The sequence below is a fragment of the Trachypithecus francoisi genome, unplaced genomic scaffold (assembly GCF_009764315.1).
Source record: "Trachypithecus francoisi isolate TF-2019V2 unplaced genomic scaffold, Tfra_2.0 Contig01579, whole genome shotgun sequence".
In the NCBI taxonomy this organism is placed as follows: Eukaryota; Metazoa; Chordata; class Mammalia; order Primates; family Cercopithecidae; genus Trachypithecus; species Trachypithecus francoisi.
This window is the reverse complement of record NW_022681442.1, coordinates 31,994,545-32,011,718: the sequence shown is the minus strand read 5'-3', so window position 1 is coordinate 32,011,718 and position 17,174 is coordinate 31,994,545. Positions and strand designations below refer to the sequence as shown.

At 38.6% G+C, this 17,174-nt stretch overlaps 2 protein-coding genes across 3 annotated transcripts in view; one reads left to right on the top strand and one right to left on the bottom strand.

Moving 5' to 3' along the window:
* The window catches only part of LOC117068653 (cytochrome c oxidase assembly protein COX15 homolog), a 64,532-nt gene that overhangs the window by 4,008 nt on the left and 43,350 nt on the right, over nt 1-17,174 (bottom strand). The gene's annotated exons all lie outside the window — the stretch shown is intronic.
* ENTPD7 (ectonucleoside triphosphate diphosphohydrolase 7) overlaps nt 1-17,174 on the top strand; it is a 54,015-nt gene that overhangs the window by 21,375 nt on the left and 15,466 nt on the right. The window contains exons 6-8 of one of the 2 annotated variants that reach the window (XM_033186101.1): nt 4,172-4,275; nt 7,122-7,178; nt 10,170-10,303. In XM_033186101.1, the coding sequence (XP_033041992.1) occupies nt 4,172-4,275; nt 7,122-7,178; nt 10,170-10,303 (295 nt within the window). The remainder of the gene's footprint in view (nt 1-4,171; nt 4,276-7,121; nt 7,179-10,169; nt 10,304-17,174) is intronic. The other variant, XM_033186110.1, reaches the window with a different exon arrangement.

Sequence of the window (17,174 nt, the reverse complement as noted above, 5' to 3'; positions counted from 1 at the left end):
TGCAGAGTTGCTGTACCATTTTGCATTCCCACCAACAGTATGCAGAGTTTCCAGTTTCTCCACAGCCCTGCCAACACTTGTTTGTCTTTTGTTTTTTGGATAACAGCTATCCTGACAAGTGTGAGGTGATGTATCATCGGGGTTTTGATTTGCATTTCCCTGATTACTAGGGATGTTGAGCAACTTTTCATATTCCTGTTGGCCATTTCTGTGAATAGAGAAATGTCTACTCAAGTCTTTAGCCCATTTTTACATTGGGTTAATAGGGTTTTTGCTGTTGAGTTGTAGGAGTTTCTTAAATGTTTTAAAGATTAACCCCTTACCAAATGTATAGTTCGCAAATATTTTATCCCATTCTGTAGCTTGCCTTTTTACTCTGTTGATTGTTTCTTTTCCTGTACAGAACTTTTTAGTTTGATATAGTCTTACTTGTTGATGTTTTATTGCCTGTGCTTTTGCTGTCATATCAAAGAGACCATTGTCAACCTTAACTTTAGAATTCATCCTCCTGGAATGTTCATGGTCTCATAGGCATCAGGTGTTTCCTTATTAGCTTAAATATTTTCCCTTGGTCAATAGCAGTTTTTTTTTTTTTTTTTTTTTTTTTTACAACGTTTAAATTTTATAGTTGGCTTTCTTTCCTTAAAACAACAGCAAACAACAAAAACCTCAGCCATACATGTAGGGCTCCACGGCTTATGTCAGACCTGCAGACAACATAACATATAGCAGCAATGCTTCTTTCAGTGGACTTTTTTTCACAGTTACTGGTTTACTGACTGGTTTACTGTCGAGAAGCAGATTATTTATATAGCCATTTGTCAACATGAAAGGTTTTTTAGTTCCCTTATTGCCCCATACATTTCAGTCTTTAAAAAATTTTTTGTTTTGTTTTTACTTATTTGTAAAACCAAACTTTAAATATTGTAACTGCAACCTTACCTCCTTAAAGGAAATCTTAAAAATGAACAAAACAAAACAATACAACTTACAACCCTGCTACCCTATCAAAACTGTTTCATTTTGTTGTTTTCCTTCCTCTTTGTTCACATATATGTAATTTCCACAAAGTTGCAATCATACTGTGCATGCAATTAAGAATTTTTATGTGACATGGGTGATATATTGTTCAAAAATTTTAGAAACCCTGGGAAGAATATACATGACACAAGAGCAGGTGCCACATTACAAAGTCTATGAAAGGCCAAGGAAAGGGGAGGGAGGCCAGAGAAAAAGCTGACTTGGAGGTTAAAAAGGCAGAATTGATCAGCTGAGCTGGGCAGAGGAACCCACTTGGTAGTTTGGCTACCTTCAGTGTGTTTGGAGCAAAGGAGATTGTTGCCTCACCTCCTGGCACTGTTCAGTATTACCTCTGTCAAAGAAGTTTCCATCCAAATAAAACCCACTGTGTAGCTTCACCTTATTTGTCTAAGATGTTAGTTGTCAATGTGGAAACTCTGAATATTAACATTTATTGTATCTTAAGAGTTTTTAAAGAAATTTGCCTTTTTTTTCTTTTTCTACTTGTTTTCTGGTCACCTCTCTAAATAATACATACATCTGTTCTGGGCTTACGAAATAATTGCTGCTTCTAAGTCCAAGCTAATTGTTGGCATAGATGTGACTATCAGCACAAAAATCTGTTTTGTATGATTAATGCTTTGCTAATTTATTAGCATTTGTAAGCAGATTCAAAATAGGGTTGAATCACTTAGACTATATTTTTAATTTATTAGCATTTAGTTTTATTTCTTTGCCAAAGGCCTGGACTAACAGAATTTTTTCTACCTCCCTTTTATTTTGCAGTTTTAAAAAAATCCCTTAAAAATTACAATATAATACAAGGTGGTGTTTAATAAAATAATAATTTTTGTTTTAGGAAATTTCACATGTGTATAAAAGTAAAGAGAACAGTGCAGTAAACCCCCATTTACCCACCACCCAGCTTGAATAATTATCAGCATTTTGCCATTTTAAAAGCATTTTAAATAAAGAAACTATATTGAATTTTAGAAAATGAAAGCTTTATCCTGTCACTGTGTATACATGAAGAATGATTTGGGTTTTTGTTTTTTTTTAGCATAAATGGAATCACATTATACATACTGTTTTGTAAAATGTATTGGACATCTTTTATTTTTTCATGTCTATACATGTAGATATAAGTAGACTTCATTTTTTTAAACATTTGTATAGCATTACATTACATGGCTGTGCCATAAGTTATTTAACCAATCCCTATGATATGGTATTTCCAGTTTTTCATTGTTATAAATAATTTTCATCATTATAAATAATGCAGTATTTTTCTTATTTTCTTGTCTGATGATTTCCTTGGAATTAATTTCTAAAAGTATGACAGCTGGATCAAAGGTTAAACACATTGAAACATTTTGAAACATGGTCCTGGATTGCCCTTTAGAAAGGTTGTACTAGTAATTTATTTATTTACTTATTGAAGATGGAGTCTCCCTCTATCATACAGGCTAGAGTGCAGTGGCATGATCTCTGCTCCCTGCAACCTCCACCTCCCGATTCAAGCGATTCTGCTGCCTCAGCCTCCCAAGTGGGATTACACGTGTCTGTCACCATGCCTGGCTAATTTTTGTATTTTTGGTAGAGACAGGGTTTCACCATGTTGGCCGGACTGGTCTCAGACTTCTGACCTCAGGTGATCCACCTGCCTCAGCCTCCCAAAGTGCTGGGATTACAGGCATGAGCCACTGCACCTGGCCTGTACTAGTAATTTGCATAGCTAACGGCAACATATGTTGGTGCCCATTCTTCCATATCATTGCCAAAACCAGCGAACCCTCTCTTTGAGGATTTTAGAAGCATATCCAGTAGGGACAGAAGAATACCCATTCTTGGTCCCCATTTGAAATTCTTATTGGAAGAATTTAATATGTATAACAATAAACTTTTAAAGAAACTATACTTGACATTATATTGGAAGATTATTACTTCAAATATAGATCTTCACTTTGAAGTGCTAACAACAGTCTTCATCAAGTAGTACTGACAACTGTCTGAGCCAGTAGAATATTTTTGTAATGAATAATTTTTTAATCCAAGATAATTTATCTTATTTTAACTAACATTTTCTCTAGATTCATATTACTTCTACCTTTGTTTCTTTGCTTTCCTTTGCTTGATAATACTGATTACATGCTTAAAATGTTAGAGGAAAGACAACCCTATAGATACGAAGTTTCAAATGTTTTCCCCAAATTGGAAATGTTGTTATGTCCTCTGGATTTTGATCCTGAGCTAGGGTTTTCAAATGGTAAGATTTTGACAATGAAAACAAAATCAACCCTTGAAATAAGGAAAAGGAGATTAAAAAGTTAATTGTGGCTGGGCAAGGTGGCTCACGCTATAATCCCAGCACTTCAGGAGGCCGAGGCAGGTGAATCACCTGAGGTCAGGAGTTAGAGACCAGCCTGACCAACATGGTGAAACCCCATCTCTACTAAAAATACGAAATTCGCCAAGGGTGGTGGTGCACACCTGTAACCCCAGCTATTTGGGAGGATGAGGCAGGAGAATCACTTGAACCTGGGAGGCAGAGGTTGCAGTGAGCCAAGATCGCACCATGGTACTCCAGCCTGGGCAACAAGAGTGAAACTCCGTCTCAAAAAAAAAAGTTAATTGTTAGCTTATGTAAAGAATTATATTAAAACTTGTGGAACCAACAGTACCTCTTGTGTGGTAATGTGAAGCATTGTTTCTGTGTTGTGTAAGATTTGAGGATGAGATTGTGTTCCTTAATTTAACATCTTTGTTTTACAGGGTGAGGAATAATGTAATTACTTCAATTTTATAGGTTATGCAACTTGGCTGCAGTTTCCTGTGGCTTATTTGTACTCAGCCTGTGAGAGTCATAGAACCATAGTCTCATAGTCTCATCTTTTAACACTCTTTGAATAATAACATCGTATAAGGGGAAAGTATCACTATTACCATGTTGCCTTTTAGTTAGGAGGATATACCTCGAAGCAGTTTAAACTTTTAAAATCAAAGGCGATACCAAAATGAAGCAGGGCTGGACGAGTAGATGAAGTAGGTGAACAGTGAGGTCATGACAAGGCTAAGTAGAAGGACAAGTTGAGGCAGTTTATGAGAAGAGAGTTTAGTGACTAACTTTGGGATTTTTTGTTCTTTCTTGCAGGAAGCAGTTGGCTATCTTGGCTGACCTAGTGAAAGATTTACCACTGGAGTTTGACTTCCTCTTTTCACAGTCTCAGGCAGAAGTGATCTCTGGGAAGCAGGAAGGTACTGGGCCTTAAGGGGTGCAGCTGGTTCGCCTCTAAGCCAACCACGGCACAGCCTCTCTAACGGGTGTTTAGAATTATTCTATATATCTGATTTTAATTTTTCTGCCAATAATTTTCTTGATTCTGCTACATAGTTGATTCGATTATTTGCATATTTTGCATTGGCATCTGTTTTAGAGTGTTTAGATTCGATTATTTGCATATTTTGCATTGGCATCTGTTTTAGTGTTCTGGAAGTCAAAAATGTGTATCTCTTTTTAACTTAGTCCTGTGTTTATAAGAATGTATTAGTATTTAATGATTTCAACTGGATATTTGGTTAGCTAACTATACTTTTGAAAACATATATCTTTCTAGGAGTTGTATTGAGTTTGTCAAAGTCAAATGTAAAGTAAATTATTAAAGTAAGGAGAAACTTTAATTTCAAGGGATGATCAGAATGAGTTACTTTTGTTTTGTTATGCCTTCATTGCAATTACTATGCAGTATTGATAATTCCCTGGAATCTCACACTATTGGGTTTGTACTTTTAGAGTGAATATGTGTTCTCATGTAGCCAAATGTGGCCAGTTTGATGAATTATATTTCCGTTTCTTATAAACGAGAAGGAGGTCTTATATGTCTTCTAGTTGCAGACATATACATGGGAAAAGATTTACCTTTTAAAATTTCAGTATTGCATTTTTCAGTTGTAAAATTTCTATTTCGATCTTCTTAATATTCTATTTCTTTTCTTTTCTGTTTCTTTGCTGAGACCTTCTATCTTTCCATTCATTGTAAGACTGCTCATATTTCTTGGTTATATGGTTGCTCTAATATCTTTGATAATTCCAATATATGTGTCATCTCAGAGTTGGCATCTTTTGGTTGTCTTTTCTCTTGTAAGTTGAGATTTTCCTGGTTCTTTGTATGCCAAGTATTTTTATATTCTAACCTGGACGTTTTGAATATTACATTATGAGACTCTCGGTCCTGTTTCAATCAAAGAGAACATTGTTTTTTTTTATTGTTTTAGCAGGCAGTTGATCTCGAGTTCTGACCTGCTTTCTGTGGGCCGTGATTCTTTTTTCTTTTTGAGACAGAGTTTCATTCTTGTTGCCAAGGCTGGAGTGCAATGGTGTGACTTCTGCTCACTACATTCTCTGCCTCCCGGGTTCAAGCGATTCTCCTGCCTCACCCTCCCAAGTAGCTTGGATTATAGGCATGTGCCACCACGTCCAGCTAATTTTGTATTTTTAGTAGAGACAGGGTTTCACCATGTTGGTTAGGCTGGTCTCAAACTCCTGACCTCGTGATCCACCCGCCTAAGCCTCCCAAAGTACTAGGATAACAGGTGTGAGCCACTGTGGCTGGCCCGTGAGATCATTTTTCTTTTCTTTTCCTGTTTTTTTTTTTTCTTTCTTTTTTTCTTTCTTTTTTTTTTTTTTTTGAGACAGAGTCTCGCTCTGTCGTCCAGGCTGGAGGGCAGTGGCATGGTCCGGCTCACTGCAACCTCTGCCTCCCTGGTTCAAGTGATTCTCTTGCCTCTGTCTCCTGAGTAGCTGGGACTACAGGCATGTGCCACCACGCCCAGCTAATTTTTTATATTTTTAGTAGAGATGGAGTTTCATCGTGTTAGCCAGGATGGTCTCGATCTCCTGACCTCATGACCCACCCGCCTCAGCCTCCCAAAGTGCTGGAATTACAGGCGTGAGCCACCGCGTCTGGCCTGTTAGTTTATTTTTCAAAGCTTTGGCCACTGCTATTTGGATTTGTCTCATACGTCAGCTAGTAGCTAATCTGGAACCTGGGCAGTGACCTAGCCTGTAGTTCAGTTCTCAGAGCTGTTTGTATATTGTTTAGGGTCAGATCCATGTGTTTGTAGCTTGGAGGTGAGCCCAGGGGTTCATACACAACTTTGCTCCCTACTATCTGTGATCCCCCTGACATTTTCTGGTTCCTTGGAGCTCCCTTTCATGATCCTCCTGTCAGAATACCAGGGCTTTAATTTGCCCACTCTCTGCCATGCACTTCTCATGATTGCATCTGCATCCAGGGACAAGTAGTGGGAGGACAGAGGGAGACAAAATAAACAATAGGATTTGCCTCACACTCTTGAAGCTACAGTTTCTCTGGTCAGAGAAAAGAATTCAAAGCCCTCAGAGTCTTAGGTACCTGCTCAACTTCTACTTCTGTTGCTTGAGGTTAGAGAGAACAAAATAAGAAAGAAAGAAAAAAAAAAAGCGGAGATTTCCCCTATTTTCTCTGAACTTTTGGCATTCCTTTTTCTGTTCTTTGGACCAACAATGAGTTGAAGTTCCTCTATTCACACCTGGTGTTTACTTTCATGTTTCAAGCTGCTCTTGAGTCTAGATGAGGTAATATCTGAGGGGGAAAAAATGGGACACTCACTACTGGCTTGGTAGTAGTTTAAACCCTGGTCTCTTTCCCAGTGTCCTCATTATCATTTACTTTCAGAGTTTGCAGAAAGCTACTCCATGCATTCTATCTAGAGTTTATATTTGTATTCAGTGGGGAAACAAGATTGCCCAGAACTAGAACTCCAAGATTTACATTTTTTTCTTTTTTTTCAATATCTTCATGACATTCATACGATTTGTATTTCCTAAACATTTGTTACACAATTAATTTCTATTCATTGAGGAAATTTAGAAGATGCAAATAATTTTAAAAGGGAAAAAAAATCACAAGATGAAAGATTTGAAATTCCTACATTGAGAGTATGTAATAAAATACCATGATTACTTTTTCCAAGAAAAAGAGGAAAGAGAAGCCCTAAGGGAGAGGTGTATACATGGCATAGCAGTAGAGAATTAAGTGAGGGCTTTTATATTTCTTACTTAGGGGTTTATGCATGGATTGGAATCAACTTTGTTTTGGGAAGATTCGACCACGAGGATGGTGAGTAATATGTCTTTTTATGACAGTTTACCTAAGGGCTGAAGGTTTAAGTTATAACCCATCAGTAGCATGTAAATGCAATTTTTGAGTTTTCTTTCTTCAAACATAAAATGCTTCATTTTCCAGTCCTAATTTGCTTTCTTTTATTTCTTTTTAACTTTTTAATATGGAAAGTTTCAAACATTCACAAAAGTAGAATAATAAAATGAACCTCCATGGACCCATTACCCAGACTCAATATTTACTAATGTTTTGCCATTTCTCCCCCATCTCCTCCCATGTATCAAAGGTTTTTTTTCTCATTGGATGTTTTAAAAAGCAAACCTCAGACAGGTAATTTTTATTTTCATGTATGTCAGTGTGTATCTACAACAGATAACGAGTTTCAAAATGAACAAAAAATATATCCATAATGCCATTTTTAAACTTAACAGAATTAACAATTTCTAATATCATACAATACTCATCTAATACCCTACCTAGGTAAAGATTTTCCTGATTTTCTCAAGAATGTTTATTTGTAGTGGGCTTGTTCAAATCAGAATCTGAACAAGGGTCATGCATTGCATCTGGTTAATATGTCTCTTTAGTCTCTTTTCATCTATAATGCTTGATCTTACCACCTCACTCCCCTGCCTTTAAAACCGAGAAAAAATTGGATCCTCTGGTAGAAAGAATTTGCCACATGCTGGATTTGATTGACTGCATCTTTGTGGGGTTAACATGTTTTCTTTAACATGTTTCTTATCCCCTCACATGTTCTTTAAACTGGAGGTCAGATATAGATGTTTGATTAGACTCAGATCCAATTCCATCTAAATCACAGAAGGTGCTGTGTGTTTCCCACTACTCACATCAGGAATTTTGTAATGTCTGGTTAACTTACTTTTTGTCATGCTCAGACTGATCAGGTACTGAGGGTTCAAGTATTATCAACCTGATCTAATTTATTATTAAAATTCCTTATCTGCCTTTCATGGAATGGTTGTAATAGCCAATTGTGATCATTGCTTAGATATGTTTTTCATTAGAGATTGCAAAATGTTGATATTTCTAATTCTGTCATTCCTTCTGCATTTAACAGCTAGAATTTTTATGTAATGAACTTTGCTTGAAGCACTCTTTGGTTACCCTGACATATAGTTCTTATGGGAAAGAATAAATTCTTGATTATTTTTATTTATCACATTTCTGAATAATGAGTTGGTGTCTAGCAACTTCCAAAGGTAACCAGTGAAAAAAAGTTTCAATTATTATTATGAACTCATGGATTTTAATATATTAGATGCATTAGAGCCCATCACATTGTTACTATTTTTAGGAGCATCTTTAGGTTGGCTCCTGTATCCTTTTAATATGACCCCAGTACTCTTTTATATTCCCCTTGCTATCTGGTACAGCAATGTATTCCACGGTCATCTTGTATACTTTCTACCCTAGACCTGGCATTGGCCTGTTTTTATTTGTTTTTTTTTTTTGATTTTTTTTTTTGTTTTTTTTTTTTGTTTTTTTGAGACGGAGTCTCACTCTGTCGCCTAGGCTGGAGTGCAGTGGCCGGATCTCAGCTCACTGCAAACTCCGCCTTCCAGGTTTACGCCATTCTCCTGCCTCAGCCTCCCGAGTAGCTGGGACTACAGACGCCAGCCACCTTGCCCGGCTAGTTTTTTGTATTTTTAGTAGAGACGGGGTTTCACCGTGTTAGCCAGGATGGTCTTGATCTCCTGACCTCGTGATCCACCCGTCTCGGCCTCCCAAAGTGCTGGGATTACAGGCTTGAGCCACCGCGCCCGGCCTTGGCCTGTTTTTAAAAGAGCCCTGGTTTCTTTTAGTAAAAGATGGTATTTAGAGATTATTGGTCCAGATACCACAGGTGGTCATTACTCCTGGGATATCATTGCTTCTAGGCCTTTTCAGTGAACAGAGCTAGGAAATACATATTTTTTAGAAACAGAAAAATAAATCGTGAGTTCATAGTCATATTTCTGACTCATATTTAAGATTATAGGGTGTTATTAATTATCTGATTTTTATACCTATATCCTTTTTGTTCTGTTATGCTGAATCTTTGTTCCTAAAGATATTGACATAAACATTTATTTGTTTTATTTCACAATGTATTTCATACATATATATATATATATATATATATATATTTTTTTTTTTTGAGACAGAGTCTTGCTCTATTGCCTAGGCTGGAGTGCAGTGGCATGATCTTGGCTCACTACAACCTCTGCCTGTTGGGTTCAAGAGATTCTTCTGCCTCAGCCTCCCGAGTAGTTGGGATTACAGGCATGTGGCACCATGCCCAGCTAATTTTTGTATTTTTAGTAGAGAAGATTTCACCATGTTGGTCAGGCTGGTCTTGAACTCCTGACCTTGTGATCTGCCCGTCTCGACCTCCCTTCATAATTTTTAAATAATAAAACCAATAATATTGTTAACAAATAAGACTACTGGGATATAGCTTAAGATATTTGCTTCTTTTGTGCTTAGGCTATATCCCAATAGGGATACATAGTCAAAATGTCATGTTAAGTAATTTGCAAGAATTATTCTTTGTGCAATATACAGTTGATTCAGTTGGTATACTTGTTTGCTTTCTATTTTTTATTTTGAGACAGGTTCTCTGTCACTGAGGCTAGAGTTCAGTGGCACGATAATAGCTTACTGCAGCCTCAAACTCTTGGGCACAAATGATCCTCTGGCCTCAGCCTCCGGAGTAGCTGGGTCTACAGGTGTGCATCACCATGCCCAGCTAATTAAAAAAAAAAAAACTAAACAAAACTTTTTTTTATGGGAATGTCTCCCTATATTGCCCAGGCTGGTCTTGAAGTTCTGGGCTCACGTAATCCTCCCACCTTGGTCTCCCAAAGTGCTGGGATTACAGGTGTGAGCCGTGGTTTCAAATTTTTAAGGGATTGCTGTTTTGGGGGTTCAACTTAATTTTGTTTTTTAATTACTAGAGCCTTTTTGTTCTCTTATTTATTTCAGAATCAGATGCTGAGGCTACCCAGGAATTGGCAGCAGGACGGAGAAGGACAGTAGGGATACTGGATATGGGAGGAGCCTCTCTCCAAATTGCTTATGAAGTTCCTACCTCAACCTCTGTCCTTCCTGCAAAGCAGGTACTTTAGTTTTTAGGGAAATTTAGCTGCTAGGAATGCTAATATTTGAGAAGGAAGGACACTGTCTTTGGACTTAGACCAACCTGCCTGGCTCTAAATATTTGTTCAGATACTTGCTAGCTTGCGTTATCTTGAGTAGGTTACCTCTCTGAGCCTCAGCTTCCTCCTGTGTGAAAAAGGGATAATAATAGTATCCACCTCATAAAGTTGTGAGGATGAAATAATACCATGTTTGTAAAGCATTTAGCAAACTGCCCAGCATATGATAAGTGTTCGATACATTTTAACAATTATAACTATACTAGATGTCTCCTGCCATTGCCTGAGGATAAACATGATAATGCATTTATATTCTGGAGCACAATGTTTGATACATATCCATTGTTCAATAAATGTTATTCCCTTTCCCCTTACTGGTGATTCCATTCTGGGGCTTCTAATCATCCTTACCCCACTAGAATGTAAAGAATGTCTTTTGAGATTCAGAGGTTCTAAGATGGCCGAATAGGAACAGCTCCAGTCTACAGCTCCCAGTGTGAGTGACGCAGAAGACAGGTGATTTCTGCATTTCCAGCTGAGCTTTGAAGAGAGTAGTGCTTCTCCCAGCACGGAGTTTGAGATCTGAGAACAGACAGACTGCCTCCTCAAGTGGGTCCCTGACCACTGAGTAGCCTAACTGGGAGGCACCTCCCAGTAGGGGCTGACTGACACCTCACACGGCAGGGTGCCCCTCTGAAACGAACCTTCTAGAGGAATCATCAGGCAGCAACACTTGCTGTTCTGCAATATTCGCTGTTCTGCAGCCTCCGCTGGTGATACCCAAGCAAACAGGGTCTGGAGTGAACCTCCAGCAAACTCCAACAGACCTGCAGCTGAGGGTCCTGACTATTAGAGGGAAAACTAACAAACAGAAAGGACATCCACACCAAAACCCCATCTGTATGTCACCATCATCAAAGACCAAAGGTTAATAAAACCACAAAGATGGGGAGAAACCAGAGCAGAAAACCTGAAAATTCTAAAAATCAGAGCGCCTCTTCTCCAAAGGAACGCAGCTCCTCGCCAGCAATGAAACAAAGCTGGATGGAGAATGACTTTGACGAGTTCAGAGAAGAAGGCTTCAAACGATCAAACTTCTCCAAGCTAAAGGAGAATGTTCAAACCCATCGCAAAGAAGCTAAGAACCTTGAAAAAAGATTAGATGAATGGCTAACTAGAATAGCCAGTGTAGAGAAGACCTTAAATGACCTTATGGAGCTGAAAACCATGGCACGAAAACTACATGATGCATGCACAAGCTTCAGTAGCCAATTCGATCAACTGGAAAAGAGGGTATCAGTGATTGAATATCAAATGAATGAAATGAAGTGAGAAGAGAAGTTTGGAGAAAAGAGTGAAAAGAAATGAACAAAGCCTACAAGAAATATGGGACTATGTGAAAAGACCAAATCTACATCTGATTGGTGTACCTGAAAGTGATGGGGAGAATGGAACCAAGTTGCAAAACACTCTTCAGGATATTATCCAGGAGAACTTCCTCAACCTAGAAAGGCAGGCCAACATTCAAATCCAGGAAATACAGAGAACACCACAAAGATACTCCTCAAGAAGACCAACTCCAAGACACATAATTGTCAGATTCACCAAAGTTGAAATGAAGGGCAGCCAGAGAGAAAGGTCTGGTTACCCACAAAGGGAAGCCCATCAGACTAACAGCAGATCTTTCGGCAGAAACTACAAGCCAGAAGAGAGTGGGGGCCAATATTCAACATTCTTAAAGAAAAGAATTTTCAACCCAGAATTTCATATCCAGCCAACCTAAGCTTCCTAAGTGAAGGAGAAATAAAATCCTTTACAGACAACCGAATGCTGAGAGATTTTGTCACCACCAGGTCTGCCTTACAAGAGCTCCTGAAGGAAGCACTAAACATGGAAAGGAAAAACCAGTACCAGTAACTGCAAAAACATGCCAATTGTAAAGACCATCAGTGCTAGGAAGAAACTGCATCAACTAACAAGCAAAATAACCAGGTAACATCATAATGACAGGTTCAAATTCACACATAACAATATTAGCCTTAAATGTAAATGGGCTAAATGCTCCAGTTAAAAGACACAGACTGGCAAATTGGATAAAGAGTCAACACCCATCAGTGTGCTATATTCAGGAGACCCACCTCACGGGCAGAGACAGACATAGGCTCAAAATAAAGGGATGGAGGAAGATCTACCAAGCAAATGGAAAACAAAAAAAAGCAAGGGTTGCACTCCTAGTCTCTGATAAAACAGGCTTTAAACCAACAACGATCAAAAGAGACAAAGAAGCCCATAACATAATGGTAAAGGGATCAATTCAACAAGCAGAGCTAACTATCCTAAATATATATGTACCCAATACCGGAGCACCCAGATTCATAAAGCAAGTCCTTAGAGACCTACAAAGAGACTTAGACTCCCACACAATAATAATGGAAGACTTCAACACTTCACTGTCAACATTAGACAGATCAACGAGTCAGAAAATTAACAAGGATATCCAGGAATTGAACTCAGCTCTCCACCAAGCAGACCTAATAGACATCTACAGAACTGTCCACCCCAAATCAACAGAATATACATTCCTCTCAGCACCACATGGCACTTATTCAAAAATTGACCACATAGTTGGAAGTAAAGCACTCCTCAGCAAATGTAAAAGAACAGAAATTATAACAAACAGTCTCTCAGACCACAGTGCAATCAAACTAGAACTCAGGAATAAGAAACTCACTCAAAACCGCTCAACTACATGGAAACTGAACAACCTGCTCCTCAATGACTACTGGGTACATAATGAAATGAAGGCAGAAATAAAGATGTTCTTTGAAACCAATGAGAACAAAGACAAAACATACCAGGATCTCTGGAATACATTTAAAGCAGTGTGTAGAGGGAAGTTTATAGCACTAAATGCCCACAAGAGAAAGCAGGAAAGATCTAAAATTGACACCCTAACATCACAATTAAAAGAACTAGAGAAGCAAGAGCAAACACATTCAAAAGCTAGCAGAAGGCGAGAAATAACTAAGATCCGAGCAGAACTGAAGGAGATACAGACACAAAAAAAACCCTTCAAAAAATCAATGAATCCAGGAACTGATTTTTTGAAAAGATCAACAAAATTGATAGACCACTAGCAAGACTGATAAAGAAGAAAAGACAGAAGAATCAAGTAGACATAATAAAAAATCATAAAGGGGATATCACCACTGATCGCACAGAAATACAAACTACCATCACAGAATACTATAAACACCTCTATGCATATCCATTTCTTCTAGAAAATCTAGAAGAAATCGATAAATTCCTGGACACATACACCCTCCCAAGACTAAACCAGGAAGAAGTTGAATCCCTGAATAGACCAATAACAAGCTCTGAAATTGAGGCAATAATTAAGAGCCTACCAACCAAAAAGAATCCAGGACCACACAGATTCACAGCCAAATTCTACCAAGGGCACAAGGAGGAGCTGGTACCATTCCTTCTGAAACTATTCAAATCAATAGAAAAGGGGGGAATCCTCCCTAACTCATTTTATGAGGCCAGCATCATCCTGATACCAAAGCCTGGCAGGAACAAAAGAAGAGAATTTTAGACCAATATCTCTGATGAACATCGATGCAAAAATCCTTGATAAAATACTGGCAAACTGAATCCAGCAGCATGTCAAAAGGCTTATCCACCGTGATCAAGTGGGCTTCATCCCTGGGATGCAAGACTGGTTCAATATACGCAAATCAATAAACGTAATCCATCATATAAACAGAAACAAAGACAAAAACCACATGATTATCTCAATAGATGCAGAAAAAGCCTTCAACAAAATTCAACAGCCTTCATCTTTTTTTTTTTTTTTTTTTTTTTTTGAGATGGAGTCTCGCTCTGTCACCCAGGCTGGAGTGCACTGGCCAGATCTCAGCTCACTGCAAGCTCCGCCTCCTGGGTTTACGCCATTCTCCTGCCTCAGCCTCCAGAGTAACTGGGACTACAGGCGCCCGCCACATTGTCCGGCTAGTTTTTTTTGTATTTTTTTAGTAGAGACGGGGTTTCACCATGTTAGCCAGGATGGTCTCGATCTCCTGACCTCGTGATCCACCCGTCTCGGCCTCCCAAAGTGCTGGGATTACAGGCTTGAGCCACCGTGCCCGGCCAACAGCCCTTCATCTTAAAAACTCTCAGTAAACTAGGTATTGATGGGACGTATCTCAAAATAATAAGAGCTATTTATGACAAACCCACAGCCAATATTATACTGAATGGGCAAAACCAGAAGCATTCCCTTTGAAAACTGGCACAAGACAGGGATGCCTTCTCTCACCACTCCTATTCAACAGTGTTGGAAGTTCTGGCCAGGGCAATCAGGCAGGCGAAAGAAATAAAGGGTATTCGATTAGGAAAAGAGGAAGTCAAATTGTCCCTGTTTGCAGATGACATGATTGTATATTTAGAAAACCCCATTGTCTCAGCCCAAAACCTCCTTAAGCAGTTAAGCAACTTCAGCAAAGTCTCAGGATACAACATCAATGTTCAAAAATCACAAGCATTCCTATACACCAATAACAGACAAACAGAGAGCCAAATCATGAGTGAACTGCCATTCACGATTGCTTCAAAGAGAATAAAATACCTAGGAATCCAACTTACAAGGGATGTGAAGGACCTCTTCAAGGAGATACAAACCACTGCTCAATGAAATGAAAGAGGACACAAACAAATGGAAGAACATTCCATGCTCATGGATAGGAAGAATCTATATCATGAAAATGGCCGTACTGCCCAAGGTAATTTATAGATTCAATGCCATCCCCATCAAGCTACCAATGACTTTCTTCACAGAATTGGAAAAAACTACTTTAAAGTTCATATGGAACAAAAAAAGAGCCCACATTGCCAAGACAATCCTAAGCCAAAAGAACAAAGCTGGAGGCATCACGCTACCTGACTTCAAACTGTGCTACAAGGCACATTTAATAAATGGTGCTGGGAAAACTGGCTAACCACATGTAGAAAACTGAAACTGGATCCCCTCCTTATGCCTTGTGCTAAAATTAATTCAAGATGGATTAAAGACTTAAATGTTAGACCTAAAACCATAAAAACCCTAGAAGAAAACTTAGGCAATAGCATTCAGGACATAGGCATGGGCAAGGACTTCATGACTAAACACCAAAAGCAATAGCAACAAAAGCCAAAATTGACAAATGGGATCTAATTAAACTAAAGAGCTTCTGCACAGCAAAAGAAACTACCATCAGAGTGAGCAGGCAACCTACAGAATGGGAGAAAATTTTTACAATCTACCCATCTGACAAAGGGCTAATATCCAGAATCTACAAAGAACTTAAACAAATTTACAAGAAAAAATCAAACAACCCCATCAAAAAGTGGGCAAAGGATATGAACAGACATTTCTCAAAAGAAGACATTTATACAGCCAACAGACACATGAAAAAATGCTCATCATCACTGGCCATCAGAGAAATGCAAATCAAAACCACAATGAGATACCATCTCACACCAGTTAGAATGGCAATCATTAAAAGGTCAGGAAACAACAGGTGCTGGAGAGGATGTGGAGAAATAGGAACACCTTTACACTGTTGGTGGGACTGTAAACTAGTTCAACCATTGTGGAAGACAGTGTGGCAATTCCTCAAGAATCTAGAACTAGAAATACCATTTGACCCCACCATCCCATTACTGGGTATATACCCAAAGGATTATAAATCATGCTGCTATAAAGACACATGCACACGTATGTTTATTGTGGCACTATTCACAATAGCAAAGACTTGGAACCAACCCAAATGTCTATCAATGATAGACTGGATTAAGAAAATGTGACTCATATACACCATGGAATACTATGCAGTCATAAAAAAGGATGAGTTCATGTCCTTTGTAGGGACATGGATGAAGCTGGAAACCATCATCCTGAGCAAACTATCACAAGGACAGAAAACCAAACACTGCATGTTCTCACTCATAGGTGGGAACTGAACAATGAGAACACTTGGACTAGGATGGGGGAACATCACACACTGGGGTCTGTTGTGGCGGGAGGGATAGCATTAGGAGATATACCTAATGTAAATGATGGATTAATGGGTGCAGCACACCAACATGGCACATGTATACATATGTAACAAAACTGCATGTTGTGCACATGTACCCTAGAACTTAAAGTATAATAATAAAAAAATTTTTTAAAATGTATTTTGAGGGAGAAGTTTCATTCTACACAGGCACTTTTTGTATACCCATTATGTACACCTGTTATGTGCACCTATTTTGTGCAAGGAATAGACAACATTATGTACAAGGAATAGACAAGTTAATTACACTGTCCCTAAAGACTTATAATTTATCTGTCAGTGGAGACAGCTTGTGATATCCGGGAGACTGTAACAGTGCTTAACTTGATCTAAACCAGGGCTTCTCATCCTTGACACTCTTGACATTTTGGGTCAGATAATTCTTTGTCATCAGGGGTTATCCCCTGCATCATATGATATCTCTTTCCTCTACCAGATGTTAGTAACCACCCTCCCTCTTCCAGTTGTGACAATCAAAAGTGTCTCCAGACATTAGACATTGCCAGATGTGTGGGGCAGAGTGGACATTGCCCATCATTGAGACCATCTGCTTTAAACAGAGAGCTATGGCAATATGGCAGGGCCAACTGGGTTTGCAAAGTTGAATGGGAGCCATTCTGACTTCATGGAAGGTAAAGTATTTACCTGGGCCTTGGAGGAGAGTAGGCTTTTTTGTTTGCATAGTAGAGGCTGAGGGAAGGCCACCTGCATGGTGGGAACACTATGTACAAAGG